The sequence below is a fragment of the Aythya marila genome (assembly GCF_965140915.1).
Source record: "Aythya marila genome assembly, chromosome: 18".
Taxonomy (NCBI): domain Eukaryota; kingdom Metazoa; phylum Chordata; class Aves; order Anseriformes; family Anatidae; genus Aythya; species Aythya marila.
The window spans coordinates 4,302,569-4,318,865 of NC_139059.1; the positions used below are offsets into that span (position 1 = coordinate 4,302,569).

A 16,297-nucleotide genomic window follows, 5' to 3' on the forward strand; every position below is an offset into this window, starting at 1 on the left:
CAGGATTCAAAGCAGTACAGAGTAACATCCATGAAAACTCCTCTCTCAGACTAGGCCCATTACTCAAGTGGGAAATACTTGGCAGAAATGCCCCCTACGTTATATTAAGTTTCTGGTAGAAAGCAACCACCAGAAATCCAGACCACATACACAGTAGTTCTAAATTATTAATAATCTTGATTTCTAGCTTCTGACAGGGCAATTAATGATTTTCTATATGCAACCTAACACATGCACGAGATGCATCTGTATTTTATATGTTTTCCATAGTACCAACTTTCATTACTTCAAAATGAGGCGTGCACAGTGATATGTCCAAAAATAACTTGTGATAATACTGGATAGTCATTTATGGAAAGATCCATTTTTCCCCCCACATGACCTTTTAGCTCCTGATCAACTCATGTCCCCAAAACCTCCACTTTGTTCATTTAGCACACAAGCAGCAGCAAGCCACTTGGTGGAAAAGAGGGAAATGTGTTTCTTCCCCTTCCCCTGCTTTTAATTAATAGTCTGATTCTCCAGTTACCACCACTGCATTATACTGCAATTTTCTTACAAACCACACAACTTCCACAGAGTTGTGATAAAGCCAGGCCATTACAGACTGGCATAATGTGAATTAAACTACCTAAAACTGAAGATTACTTTGGTTGAAGATGTTATCTGACACAAAGGTTTTATATTATACTATACTCTATTTCAGTTTTCCCTATAAGTACCTAAAAACATTATGGCTGATAGTATATGTCATTTTTTTGCATAATTCCAATAACCACCTTAGGATGACAGTCAGATATTTTCATGCAAATGGCTCTTAACAGTAAGTCTACTAAAGACAATTATACACTCCACTAACAAAGAAAACTCCTCTGAACAGGATCTTTGAAGAACCATTCTTACCCAGTAAATCTGCACCTTCATCCACATCTCCAATTAGGCCAGAACCAGCAGATGACAGCTCTTCAAAGAGTGACTCTGTATTACGGTCAAATGCTTTGTTCTCTATGCCTTTGGTAGGAGTGCTGTTAAAGAATTAGAACAAACATATCAAAAAGGCAGAAGTCCATTCCCACTCTGAAGAATGTTTTCTCCATATTTTTTTTTTTTGCCAGTAGTTCATTTGTTACCCTATAAAAACAGAATAAAAGTTTTAGAAGCTTTTGTCTTAAAGTCCTAAATGTTATTTTTATATGTTTTCCTAATGTTACCCTTCATAAACAAATGCCTACAAGAAGCAGACTCAGGCAAAGGCACTCTACCAGCAGTGGGATTCTCCCATCAGAATCTGAAGAATGCTGTAGCACTTGAGGAGTCAGTCCTAAATCCAGATTTTGAAGACTGGGTGAAATCACAAGAGGTCAGCTTAACAAACGCTAATATCTTGAAACCCAGATTCGAGTACAAAAGGCCTCTTGGTACAGACCCTCAAAATATGAAAAGAATATTTAGGTATTATTAAGCGTGCTATAATATGAAGTACCCTGCACGTTCACTTGAAGTATAGCGACAGAATGAAGAACTGCTGTTACACTTAAAACCTCCTGAGGAAAGAAACAGGGTCACAGAAGTAGGAGATTCATTATGTAACGCATGACTTCGGTCTTAAAATTTCAAAACAAGTAAAGAGATGAAAACTGAAGTCTGGTACCTTCTAAAACTGGTTTTCCTACTCAAATCACATCACACAACTTACCTAGAACCCTTATATCCACTGAGATCTTTATCCATATCCAGCTCTGGAGTTGACTCAATGATGGCCTGAACTTCAGACTTTTCTTCATTTTCATTTCCACCTAGGGAAAATCAAGTAGTATGTCTCCATAAATCAAAAATCACTTTAAATTGTGACACACAACATTACAGGCATTAAATTAATGTTAAGTTGATGATCAATTCAATATATCTGTGTTCAGAGACTTATTTAAGCAACTAAACAAGATCTATGGATTTTGATACCCTAGCACAGACATTGGAATTTCTAAGCAAGTCTCTCTTATAGACCAACTGAAATTTAATAAAGTTATTGTACAGCAGAAGTTTATTTCAATGTAGTTTATCAGCACTCTTAGAAGGCTTCGGTTTCTTTGGCATCCTCACTGAGAAAACACTATCCTTGCCTGTAACTGAATTGAAGTTCCAGTTGCAACTCTCAACAGTAATAGGCAAAAAATCATTTTTTAGAGAAGGCCTCTCTCTAATCACTAAATGGTCATTATTCCCCACTCCTTTATATTAGCAATCAAGGAACGTCTACCTCATTTCATGACTTTGTGTCTAGATGAGTGTTACTTCTGCTGCTCACAAGGGAATGTCATTTATGACTCTGATTCTAGAAAAATAAGGACTAATACCACCAATAAACAACAGACTTCTCTCACCAATATTTCATTCTCCTAAAAATATCAAGTAAAAAATATTTATCATTTCTGGCAGAATTAAGGCATTTCATTAAGGGTTATGTATAGGTCCATAATAATTCATTTACTAAAAAGTATATGCGGCTCACCAGTGGACACATTTCTTGTCTCTTGAGCTACCTGTACTTCAATATTCTTGCTTACGTCTGGCTTTTCACTCTGCTTATCTGTGCCCTTCGCAAGTCCTTCAACATCTTCCTTCTGAGGAGTTTCAGCAGGCAATGCAGGTATATCAGAAGCAGCCGTGGATGCTGGAGTAGTAGATTTTGAGCCTGCTTGGCTAACATCAGAGAGCTCATCCTAAAACGGATGAATTAGCATTGAAAAGTCAGCATAAGTTAAAATATTAGAAGAGTCATAGTTGTTTCTAAAGAACAAGTGCCAAAAATCCTCCATTTTTCTGAAGAATATGCAGATCTAAAGAAATAGGAACGAAAAGAGTAACTTAAGCCCGTATTACCAGATTCATGGCTGTGAATAGCTAAGGCTGTGGTTTCGCTCCTGTTAAGGAGGCTGTAACTACAAAATACACATCCTTATTTTAATACTATTTTAAAATCTGAGATTATAAAGTATACCAACAGGTTTATGATGCTTTTCTGTTAAGTATTACACAGCAGTGTGTATTCCCGTATTAGTAATCCTTCTAGCTGCACAGTAAATTGCTGACGGTCTTCCCAAAGCTGCTCTAAAATGTGCTTTTCCAAAACTCGTATAATGTCTAAAAATAGCCTCTCAGAGGATACTCAAGTACTGATGCAGAACACGCATTAAACTAGTGTAGAACTACAGCATGTAGAACTGTACCAGCATCTTAACCGTGACTTAAACAGCAGCATACCAGTGAACATGATCTCTCTGTAGATACAAACACCAACTGGTTATTTAGGCCACTGTTTTCCAAAGTGTTAGAGAAATATCTTTGGGAAACAGATGAAATACTGAGACTGCTACATGCAAAACGAAGGCAGGAAAGCAAGTCTTGACAAAAAGCTCTTTTATGGTCTTGTTTGTGAATCAGAGGTGAAAGCAAGGCTCCTAGGCATCCCGTGACATCTAACAGCACTCATCTGTTAGCTCAGGAAACCAAAACATGACAAGAAAGAAGGAAGTTTATATTTTGTGAAGCTTTAATTCATTGTACTGCTCGCATCCTTTTTCAAGAAGGAAGTGAAGCTTAAGTTTAAGGTTGCTTAAAAAACAAAAAACCTTGCAAGCAGACACATGTTCTTAGATTTGCATTAAGTGCAATATTCATTCCAAGTGCAAGATTACTAGGAGTTGTAATTTTTTTATTTTTATTTTTATTTATTTATTTTACACTTTTGCTACTTCCTTGCAAGGTAAGACTTCATTTTCTGAGGGCAGGAAGACACACATCTGTGTATATCTGCATAAATGAAAAGCTTGCATCACATGGTAACATCTCCACTTGGAATTTGCAAGCATAGAAATAAACTCTTTCCTTCAATACCTTCTTATCAGTTAGGAAATTGATAGTAATTGACTTATTGATTTTGAAATTACCCCCAAAAGAAAATGAAACCAAGAAAATGAAGAAAACCAAGAAAATGATTTTCTTACTCAAGAAAATGAAACCAAGATTCTAAGGTTATGAGATATTTGGTGTCCATTTCCAAAAAAAACTACACTATCTACCCAATTGCTTATTGAATTTGTTAAGTTCAGCCAATGATTCATACTTTACCAAGTAGTGACAGAAAGGAGGAAATGATACCTCTTACCAAGAGAATCCAGAGATCACACAAACACAGAATAAAGTCTTAACAGAGCCAACGGTTCTCTTCAAACATTTCTACATCTTTGTGTTCCAAAAGCATCCACTAACTGATGCAGCAGACTGACCACTGACTTTCACACACAAAACTCCAGAAACATGTCTTGATAGACAAAGAAAATAGTGAAGAGAACAGCCCTTTGCTTAAAGGGATTTCAAGTAACCCCATACTTTACATTTCTGACTTAGCTAGCTGAAGAAAAATATAAATCTGTATAAATCTGCTTTGGACTAAAGAAACTTACTCTGACTGAATAGGCTTTAAAAGTTAGTTTACATTATTTTCCACATTCTTCTAGCAGAGTTGAGTGGAACTATACCAAGAAACCTTTTTTTGATGACATATAGTAGCCATTATAATCTTTCTAAGGGCACAGGATGGGATCAGAAACTCCCCTTTTTATTCCACCTCCACCTATTCTTAGTCATAACTAATCTGTATTTCAGTCAGCTCTCCTAAAAAGAGCTCTGTCAATTCGTTGAAATCAATTGGCATGGGACAAAGGGAACAGGAAAACTAAAATCCAAGATGGCACAATGGGAATAGTGTGGTAAGTGACAGTTTTTTAGATTCAAACTCCTGTTGTCACTGATATCTTTTTATAATTCATCACTTCCCATTAGCTCCATGTGACCTCTAGATTAAAAAATAATAATAATAAAAAAAAAAAAGTTCCAGTTACTTCTGGATTGCTATTTATTATCAGTTTAGTATTCTTCTGCTGTATATTAAGTTCACTTTCCCCTCAGCTGCACACATCTTCAGAAATAACAGCACAACCATATCTCCTAGTACACCTCGGCAGCATCAGGAGGCAGAGGCTTTACACAGTTTGGAGTTCTTCAACCTGCTCCTGCTGTGTTCCTGCACCCTAGTCCCAACCACTAAGCTCACCACACACCAACACCACTCCTCTATTTTTCCCCTTTCTGCAGCTTGCTCTATGCCACCTCCCACTGCTGGGACACAGAACAATTGGAGAAATTATAGCCAAGCTACACATAAGGGAAATCGCATCACAAGCTAATTTAGGAAAGTTAGGTCACTCAACTCTACGGTAGTCTGAGAGAAGGCAGCGGCTGCATTAGAGTACTGCCTATAGCCAAAGCTTTCCTTCCAAAAGGATATTGAGTTGGCAGACCTGCTTATCTAGTTACATACCTAGGCTGTAAAGAAATAGTGACTGGCCTTTCAAAATGGTCATTGGTCAGGAATAAACACTCTTGGGAATAAGAGAACTGCATTACCACTTGTTTGCAAAATACACAGCTGTGTAACCGAACGTGATTCAGGGTTCTGTCTCTTCTCTTTCATTTCCATTTTTCTCTCTACCGGCAGCAAAGTGTAACATTTTTATAGGGGTTTCTCGTAATGCACAGGACAGCCACACTAACAACTTACCTTCAGGCTTGTGTGGGATCGTGGCTGGCTTAGCTCGTGGAATTTCCAGTGCTCTGACCCAGGTGTTTCTCCTGCTTCTCTCTGAGCTTCAGGCGTAAGCAGTGCATCCCCTGGAGGTAACGGGAAGATGCCCAGTGATATTGGACGCTCCTTTCTGTTTGAAAAAGGACAGATTTTGTCAACTATTTCAGATGTCACATAGCTTTCCCTGTTCACCTCTAAAATCAGCAGGGAAGTCGTAAAGTTACAGGTTCAAATGTTCATAACCTGTTCTCTACTGAACATACAATGCAGCATATGCAGTTTGTATTACAGCACATACTAATTCCACATTTCACATGATTTGATTAATTGCAGATTGGGCTATTCCATGGCTTTAGGCAGCAACATTGATTGCACTGAATCTAATTTATAGCAAACTAACAGAAACATAACACAAACAGCAGTTTAAGACAGAAATGTCTACTTCAGAAAAATTAGTTTTCAGCAGCCACTCGAAACACTTTTTTTTTTTTTTTGCAAGATACTCTCTAACAACTTCAACAACTATATCAGTAATATAAGCATTTGGCAAAGTCATAAGACATCGACCAAAAGTTCAAATTTAAGGTCACATGAATTATATTCATTTGTGTAACTGGGTAAAATAAACAGATCAAGGAATTTCAAGTGTTAAAACCAGCCCAGCTAAAAAGTTTATAGTTTTAACAAAGACCAGTTCAGTACTCTGCTTTACTGTAGGGCCACAGGAAAATTTGAAAACAGCAAGAAAAGAGCAACCAATGCCATGCCGTGACTGCTGCCATAAGTAGCAGTACTGACTATGTTACATCAACTACAGCTTAAGATTTACTTCAACAACATGAAAGGTAGATAACTTCATCCTAACTCCTCACTACCTTTGCTAACTTTATCCCTTCTCTACAACAAACAACATTTGGAAGTTCCAAAGCTTTGTATGTTGATCCCTTCCACAAAAGATTCCCAAATCCAGTCTTGCTATCAATAGTGTTATCAGTAAACAGAAAAAGATTAATACTTCCTGATAGCAAGAGACAAGAACATTGTGTAGAATGCAATTCATGGGATGCTAGAGCCAGCCCTGAGAAGGAAAAATATCAGCCAGGCATAGAATTGAGACAAAACAATGTATTTGTTGAGTTAGAACAATGAAATACAGAAGCAAAAAATGGGACCGTAATCAACCAGTGCAGCTCAAGCAAAGTTTTCAGTATACTGTAGACCAAAAGATCAAAGTGCACACAAGTGATGGCAGAAGACTGAGCTTCATGAGAAAATATTGCCGTTAACTATTCCTACGGAGATAATCCAGACAATATTGCGACCGGAGAGATTTTGTATATTTTAGCATTATATTGAGTCAAATCACCACCTCATCTTTTTAACAACCAGGCTTTTCACAAATTAAACTTAACTGTGACACAGTTCTATGCAGAATTAGTACCTACTTATAAGCTATATGCAAAACCACAAAAAGGAATGTTAAAAAGCATAGGAAAAACTTTTTTAAATTTTAAACCAAGAAGGAAAGTTAGTCAAGAAGGGATTGTATTTAGAATTTAATCAATGAAAAAGTCAGCAAAAATAGCAATATTTTAATGGTAAACGGTTTGGCATGAACCTTCGCAGTACAGAGATACAAAGATTCCCTGTCATAGGAGTCTCAAACTCTCACATTGCTCGTGTCTTGGTCTTTCATAAATATCGTTCCATCTTCAATTGTTAATTCAGGAGTAGTTTAGCACAGCAAATCAGGCAGCAAAGCAAGTAAAGCAAAATTAATCAGGGTTACAAAATAAAAAGCATCATATGGCTTGCATTTTTCAAAGTTACTGCTCTGATAAGTTTTCATGAAAAAAAAAAAATAGCCAAAGAGCTAAAGAGAATTGGATTCCAGCAGTTACCGCTATTGTGATAGGTGCTGCTTTTCTTTAGATTTCCCACAACTCTCATGCATGCAGGGAACAAAGGACACCACATAAGCTTAAGTTATGATAAAAGACTGAAAACATTTCATTGGTTAAGAAATCCGGCAGGGAAAAAAAGGAAAAAAGAATCCCTTCAGTCCAAAAGAAAGCTTATAAAGCATGCATTGTGAAGGGCCCCTTGCTTTGGAAAACGCCTCCTGGAGCAATGGTTCGAAGGAGACAGATTTGTTTGCTTTGTAGTCTTCAGAATAGAGAATTGAAACAAAACAGGTACTGGAAAAAGAGTTCTCAGCTGAGAAGTGCTTTTTTGGTGGAATAGGTTCATTATAAAATTTATTTGAAACTATTTTGATGTGCTTAAAATACTGTTCAGGTGAATTGCAAGACTGCACTGTAAATGAAGTTTGAAAAGAGGCCTTATTTTGGACATTAAGGCTTCCTATGTGATGCTGGATGCCTGTATTAAAAGAAATTATCTAATTAGACTAAAGCAATCTCAACTTATTCACAGGTTGTTGACTATTCTGAAATAAAGCATTGAAGCATTCACAGGAACCTTTACGATAAACAACCAGATGCTCTGTTTTAACAGCTGGCTAATGTGAAAAACAAGACAATTCTTTTACAACTGGATTCCTTCACCCTATGTTTTTACCTTTTTGATATGAATAATAGACTAAGGAACTAAGCTCCAATTCCCGTAACTCCTAAAATATATTACTAGGAAGAGTTGACTGGGGGGGGAGGGGGAACGGCTTCCAAAAACACTCAGATCCATGAAATATTTACCAGGGAAGGAAAAGCGCATTACAAAAACATCTTAAACTATCTGACTCCTTAAATATAGGAACTGTAATGAAGTTTTCTGAACCTGAAGCTCAATATTTTGCTGTGCTGCTTTTGTTTTGTTTTTAAGAGTTGGGGGTTATTGAATATGGGTTCAGGTTTTTTGCTCGTCTTAAACAAAAACAGCCCAACTAAACCAGTCTAGATAGTTACACTATTTCTCTGTATTTAATATGCATATTTATTCTCAATAATAACACATGGTTTTTAAGCTACTGATGGACTTGAAAGCTTTGGAAAAACCCGTCTGTGCTCAGAGACCTACATTAAAAAGCATACTACCATACAGCATCTACATGTGCCATGTATCAAGGAGAACATCACATGGCTCTTCCAGAGAACATTTCCAGCATTTTTCACTCTCAAAGTTTGTTTTTGCCCTTTTTTTTTTTTTTTTTTTTGAAATTAAGTTCACCAACAGTGGGAAGCATGTCAAGTTTTCAGGTCAGAAAGCTACATTAAAATTTTCCAGTTGCTCTCTTTTTGTAATTATGGTACAAAAGCATATCAGGATTACTTTTGGTAACCATATTCTAATGTATGTCTGGTACTGCTCCAGGCAACTAGGACACAGAACATAACTTGAGGGAGGACAGAGAGCTGGCAGGTTGCCATACAAGTACAGAAAAGAGGAGAGGATAACATTTGGCTGAACAATAGTGAATAGGCTTTAAGAGCTCTAATGCTTAAATAATGAAAGATTTTTTCCCCCCACAAACCAATAAACATTTTTTTTTCAATAGCGTAATCAACTAATTAGTATGTATTTGAACAATTATCAATTTGCTGTTCTTATGCAATTCTTTAGATTAAAAATTAATGGAATGTATTAGTACAAGGTCTCAGTCTGCATATATTTATGGCTACACATGATCAGCCAAGTACCTGACAATACAATAAATGTGAGCTTGATTCATGAGATTGTCACCACAGCTTTTTTTTTTGCAGGTTACCATCAACCAAAACAATAGCTTTCTTAAAAGAACAAAAATACATTAACAGACCTTATAACTTGCTTAAGCAAAGGGCACCTACATATGAATGCTTAAAAATAATACCACATTCCCAGTCCATAAACATTAAGTTTACAGAAGAATTTGAAATTTATGCACGATTTGCATCTTTAATTTGTCCTTGCTCTTTTTGTTTGACAAGAAAAGAGAAAGCAGAGAAAAAGAAAGAGCAGGAGAAGCTAAGGTTCAGTGGGTCAGAGTACCTGAGTATCCTTGGTAGGTTCTGCGTCAGAGCTGGCACACCAGTAGAAATAGAAAAGTGCACAAGCAGCAAAACAGAGAGAGATACCAAGATAGCCGAATTAATGACCACCGCCCCGCCAACGAAGCCAAACACAAATAGCAGCATGCATCCAGGATTCATGGCGCTGTGCTGGCATGGTGAAACGCCGGAACCAAGAAGGCTACACAGAGGCCGAGGGTGTATCTTTGTAGGCAAAGTCTGTCATTCAGCCGCTGCCACAAAAACAATGCCATCAGCAGCAGCTTTCCACTCTTCTGCAGCAGCTCCAAAGCAATGACATCACCTCTCCTCCCCCTCGCACCGAGCTGCCGGGCTCCTCGCAGCATCTATGCAGCGACGCAGAGACACAGCCAGCCCAGGAGTTCTTCTCCCCTCCTTCCACGCAGAGTTCATAGGCTAGAAAGCTCAAAATCTGCATAATATATTCACACCGAGCCCTTAGAACAAGTGGGTATCAAGATACACACCACCAACCTGAACACAAAGCAACAGCACGGTATCAATTATTTTGTCACAGCTGCTGACATTTTTTTCCTACCTACCTGAATGTAAACACCAAAAAAAAGCTGAAATTGAGATACACTTTGTACGTTAGCCTTAATGTTTAGCAGTACAACAGCAAAAGCTTTTCTCTACTAGTTTCTATGCTATTCTCTTACTGCATTCCAATCATACAACAAATCTTTCTGATTCAGCCAAATCGTTGTTGTAGGATTAAAGAACAAAGTCTTGCAAACACAAACGAATGGATTTTTCTTTCATTTCAGGGTGAGAGCATAATAAATAGCTTACCTAATTCTACTGTGTGTAGTGGATTCTAACTGTTCACCCCCTGTTAGCTGATGAAGTTTGGTTCTTTCCAAGTGCTCCATATAATTGTGAATCATCTGTTTAAAATGACAGAAACAGTAAAATTAATACTACTTGCTTTTAGTACAGTTGTGTAATTCTTAGCTAATACAATATATTTTTTTCTTGTAATGCTAAAAATAGTAAAAGCATTCAGAAACATTAAATAGATAAAGAAAGAAGTAAAATTATAGTGTGTAAGGCCACAAACCAGCAGAGAATCCCATAATTTTAAAAAAAGAGAACTTGTGAATTCATGCACAGGAAATATCCCAGCATCCAAAGTGCATGTAGTAAATTCAAAACTCTTGTTTATAATAAGTGCCATACTCAAATCCATTTTAGGTGCTAAAACCTCTAATTATAGTAAATTAGAGTATCTGCTTGACATGACATTTTATTGCCTAACTGCAAAAAATCTGCAAAAGATCTGCATTCTCTTTCTCCCAACATTTAAATAAATTTAACTTCTCTTACAGAGAACACAGAAAGCTTTGGTTTCGAATCACCTAGATGGACTCCTCATAAAAAGGAGGGAGTGCCTGTGATTAGTCCTTGAGAAGAGCTCCGATCGCTTCCTCTCCTTCTGTGAAGAGACAGCCACGGGCCAACATGCTGACTCCTGCAGTCATGACTTATTTAATGAACCCTGATTCCAATCAGCCTAAGGACAATGCTGCTCAGCAGACAACTGATCTGGGTCGTGCATGGAGAGAAGTAGCAGGTATTGCCACATCATTCTAAAAGGCTAATTTGGACATGCATCTTCAGAATGAAAGATAGAAAAGTCTGAAGAGCATTGAAAGCCCGGAGAGAACCCTACATGACTATTTTTAGCATTTCTGTGCTCACATTCAACATTAATAGGGCACTCATAAAAGGAAAAAAAATCATAGGTATATTGCACAAGAATTCAGTGCAATTTTTTTCCAAAAGATATTCAAGCCATGTCAAAGACTTCTTTCTGGAAATTATACCTATTCTGTAAAACTAGAATTTCTCAGAATCACAGAATATTCCAGGTTGGAAAGGCTCCAACAAGGACCATCATGTCCAACTTTTGTGGATGCATTTTCAGAACACCTTTATTAACAAGTACCTATACAACTAATACTACATAACCTTTTGTTTGTGAGGATATGTTCAAACATTAGGACTAAATTCAGCAAGACCTGGAAACCTCCACCTACATGTTTCTGTCAAGTCAGGCTTCATGTGTCCAAGGCTACTAAGACAGGAGTTCAATGCAAACACCAGTTGACAGCATCAGCTACATATGGATAAATATTCTTAGGCTAAAATTCTCATATTACGAACAGATTTAAGATATCCTGATTGATAGGCATCATATAAATCAACATTACATGACATACAGATCTTTTCCTGCATTCAATCGAAATACTTTTTTCTGCTCTGAATTATATTATCTTGCTATTTTTAGAGAAACATTATATAATGTACTTTAACTGCCGTCAAAAGCTTACAAAATTTATCCTCCCAAATGATACAAATGCAGCGTTTTACTACAACCACCTCATTTGTTTTCTGAATTATTTTTAAATGCTTGCTTATATGCAGAAGCAATCAAAAAACTGAAAACTCCACTTTCAACTACCCAATGTTTCTTGTTTTTTCTGTTTCCATCAAGGAATCAAAATCAGGTGTTCCAATATTTCCTGAGCAGGGTTGTACATAATAACAAGTCTATAATTCAGAAATCCCAGAGAAAAAAAACCAATCATGAATTACTTTGAGATGTATATAAGACCATTCAGTATTGTTTGTATACCCCCCCCCACCATAGAAGGGAATTATTGCACAAAACTCAACCTACCTGGAAAAATGTCAATTTGTAGGGCAGCATTTTTTAAAAAAAATAAAGTTTTACACAGAACATCTTGTTTTTCTTTTTTTTTTTTTTTTTTTTTTTTTTTAAGCCACTGAACAGAAGCTAAGGAACTAATACCTTTCCAAGGAACAGTTACAACATGGGAAAAAAGAGTAGGGTCAGTAAAATCTGTCTAACTTCCGCGTTTTACAAAATATGTTGTTTAACCTACTTTCTTCCCTCCCCTCAGCCTGTTATTCTTTTGTTTACTGGAATGTCTCATCATATTTATTACCCGCATACAGCGGCTAGAGGGCAGGTCAATTTAAAGGACTAAGCAGTTTAGTATTGCTCTGCAGATGAAAATAATGCTGATGGTGAAAGCAGCATATCCATAGATCTCATGCTTCAGCACAAAGCGCATAAGCTATAAGAACACAAAAGTAAGATGAGAAAGGCAAACGTATGCATCTCATGCATGCGCAGTGCAGCACAGCAATTTCCCCACAGATTCAGGGTACAGATGCCTGCGGTGTCCCCACTGTCAGAAAAAAAATATGTAAAGCTTACACACTGCCTTGATCCAGGGTCACATGTATGAAACTTGGCAATATTGGAATATCTTCTGCAAGGAATTGAATTCCTCACCCTCCTTCCCTACACACGGGATGAGGGGCTACACAGCTGGTGCCAGAAATCACGTAACGTGAGACACAGCCCATGGATTCTCAACTTGTAGAAATCAGTATAATTAAAGCCTTGAAATGATAAATGCTGTAATTCATTGAGAAGTTATCTCAAAGTGCTCCATTGCAACAAAATTTTGAAGACTCCCTCCAAAACCACTGGGATTTGAACTAGACAACATGCAGTGGCCCTTTCAACCGAAATTACTGAGCCTCAGCATATCCTTGAAATGCACCATCTTCACCCAAATAAATGTCTCATGAAATAACGTGCTAGAAGTCAGAGCACTTAAAATTCAATCAAGAATGTTAATACTCCATTATCTCAAGTTTTAATGTTATTGATAACTTAAGAAACAGAGTATCTACTGTTCTTACAAAGTTATAGAAAAGGACAGATAATAAATAAAAGACCACAGCTACTGTCTTCTTTCACAGAAGTTGCAGTCAATATTCAATCATTCGTAACCTTCTCCTACTGACAGCTCACTTTGCTGCCTCCAAAGGTCACAAGTATTTTGAATATGACCAATTGCTCCAAAGACAACATAATAAATACCAACCACTCTTCATCATTTTTGTGATTAAATACATTGCTCAGTTACCAATAGATGAAGGGATTAAAGAAAGCTCAAAACTTGGAAAAGTTAACTTCCATAGTTAACAGTATTTCAAAATTCCTATTCGCTCATTTCAGGGCACATGAAATAGACAACTATAATGAGTGCTTGAACACATTACTGCATCAATACTCAAGTCATTCCCCTTGAACAGCAGCAACAGTCATCCAATGTCTTTCCATCTCAAAAAACACTCAGTTTCATTAACACATACGGCATGTGACAAGTTCTAGAAGTATGAAATATTACAGGTTTTTCTCCCTCAAACTTCTGTGCTCAGTGAAAGACGAACATCCTGGCACTAGTTTGTATTCCTACCCTTACAAATAATCCCTCAATATACACAAGCCTTTTATTTCTTTTGCCACAAAGGTGTATAAATCCATAACCCCAGTCTGAGTATTTTTCTTTAACAGAGTTGAAAGAATCTCCTTCATGCCTTCCTTTCTCTTCTTGTTCCTTTTCGTGTCAAGGCTTCAGCCCCCTGAGGACAGCAGTTGGCAATTCTCTCACTGTCAGACGAGGCTCTGCACGACAGTGCTCACTGTTCAGTCTGCAGATCCAGCCAGGTTTGGCACAAGCAGCTCTTCCCTTTGGGAACAGGTGACCAACTGTGTATATATAGACATTTCTGTGTCCCACATAATCTAGACCTATTAAGGTAATGGACGTTTTTAGAATCACCTTGATTTAGTACATGAGTCCTAAATGAACTTCCATGTAACTCTTTTACCTTTAAGGGTTTGTGATGAGCTTGTCACCTCGGTAACATTCCCACTGATGAACCAGATGCTTCTTTATCCACATAAAAGACGATGTTGCTGGCAGTTACAATAACATGTAAAGATGCTAAATCTAGGTTTTTACATCAAGGTGCCAATGTTTAGCATAAGGCTTGAGAAAAACAATATGTTGGAACAAATATCCGAAGTATAACCTCAAAGACACCAAGTGTGGTCCCCAGGCTCAGCCAAAGCTGGAAGCATCCCTCTCCATTTAGCCTTCTCTTCCTGTTTCCCCACACTATGACCTGCCCAGGACACTTGTTTATCCAACTGAACCTGACAAAGTGCACACCCAATGCCAGGGATAGGCTCACTGTTCTGTCACATTGTATCAGTGCAAAACAGTGAGAAATTTGCATGGCCCAATTATGCTTCATTAAACTAAGCCCATATTCTCTGTGTCAGGAAGAGCGATATCGAACCATCTTACCCTTGTGTTTCCCAAAAGATAAAAAAGTGCTTGCTTAAGCAGAAGTTTTATTCTGGAAATCTGCGCAGAGAGGTGCTACAGGTGTTAGTCAACTCTCAAGTAAACAGTAAGAAGTGCTTTGCCCTGGTTTCCTGAGCAATGAACATGTAACAATTTTTTAAAGGTTTGTTTGAAGACTAAATGTGCCCTATCAACTACATAGCAAAAGAAAATATGCCCCTTTACATGCTACTTTAGGGGTTTGCTCCGAGTCCCGAGAAGCAGCGCATCACCTCTTTGCAGCACAGGTAAGCAATCTCCAGCAGGTACGTGCAGATAACAGGTCTGCTCTTATACAGGCAATGTAAGGAGTCAATTTTATATTTAACAAAATTGTATTTGAGATAAGTTATAACTGCATACCAGAATTTTTTTCTTTATTCTATAAAAAGAGATTTTTGGATTAGACCGTGTCCAACCCTTTAGCTTTTTAGCATACTGTCATCATGGCTGCGTGATCATTTCCTGCATCTGGCCCTTTACAGCTCTAGGAAGAGGAAAACAATATACATCTCCAGAAGTTAGAATCCAGGAACTCCAGCATGCTGCTTTATTGCTCATCCATTCTGAGTGTTAAACCATAGTAATATTGGTGAAAAAACAAAAACCAGCTGTAAGCAACAGAAAGACAAAGGAGCAGAGCACGTTAGCTAAGCAGGGAATCACCACAAGGATGTGAGTACACGTCCAGGCTGCATTCATGCATTCTGTTCTGACTCAACAAGCCAACATCTCAAGTATCTGCTACAAATGCCTAGCTATGCTCCACCTTCAAATGTGCCAACTAAACGCTGAGGTTATCACACCCTAATCCACTTAAAATCAAGCCAGTTAGCTCAAGCACAGGCTTAGAAGGGAAGGAAGCTTACGGAATATATGGCACTCACACCCATTAGCTCATCTCCCAGTGTATGTAGAACTGGGAAGACAGACATAGGCTAATTTGACAGAAGGATGAAGAGGGCTAAAGCCTCTTCTGTGAGCTTTAACAAGTCAGGGCAGTCCTGCTGCCTCTGCAGCTGCACAGATGCCTCACTGCCAGGGCAGGCTGGTGCCCTTGGCTGCAATGCAGAGCACCGTCCCTAGCAGGCTGCACTGCTGAGCACTCCTAGCACTTGACAGCATGGCCACAGAGCCTCAGGGAAGTTCAGAGTTAGAAGAGGAAGCCATCCAAGTCTGAAATATTAAATCGTGATTAAAGAAGCTGGGCAGAGGAGGATGAAAGGAAGCAAATAGCAAAGGCAGGGAGAATAGAGAAAAATTGGTAGAAATTAAGATGGCAGAAAATACAGGCAAGCTGCATCTTTTATTTGACATCTGTCAGAGCAATCACTGCCAACATCTTCACTAAAAAAAATCTAATACTCCATTCGTTATCTGGTCAACTG

At 37.9% G+C, this 16,297-nt stretch overlaps 1 protein-coding gene across 6 annotated transcripts in view; it reads right to left on the bottom strand.

Moving 5' to 3' along the window:
* Window positions 1–16,297, bottom strand: part of SPAG9 (sperm associated antigen 9) — a 62,580-nt gene that overhangs the window by 25,143 nt on the left and 21,140 nt on the right. For 5 of the 6 annotated variants that reach the window (XM_082775222.1, XM_082775218.1, XM_082775221.1 and 2 more), the window contains exons 4-8: window positions 10,465–10,559; window positions 5,621–5,774; window positions 2,510–2,720; window positions 1,697–1,796; window positions 904–1,025 (exon numbers count right to left, since the gene is read on the bottom strand). In XM_082775222.1, coding sequence (XP_082631348.1) covers window positions 904–1,025; window positions 1,697–1,796; window positions 2,510–2,720; window positions 5,621–5,774; window positions 10,465–10,559 — 682 coding nt within the window. Of the gene's footprint in view, window positions 1–903; window positions 1,026–1,696; window positions 1,797–2,509; window positions 2,721–5,620; window positions 5,775–9,631; window positions 10,056–10,464; window positions 10,560–16,297 lie in introns of those variants that run through there. The other variant, XM_082775223.1, reaches the window with a different exon arrangement.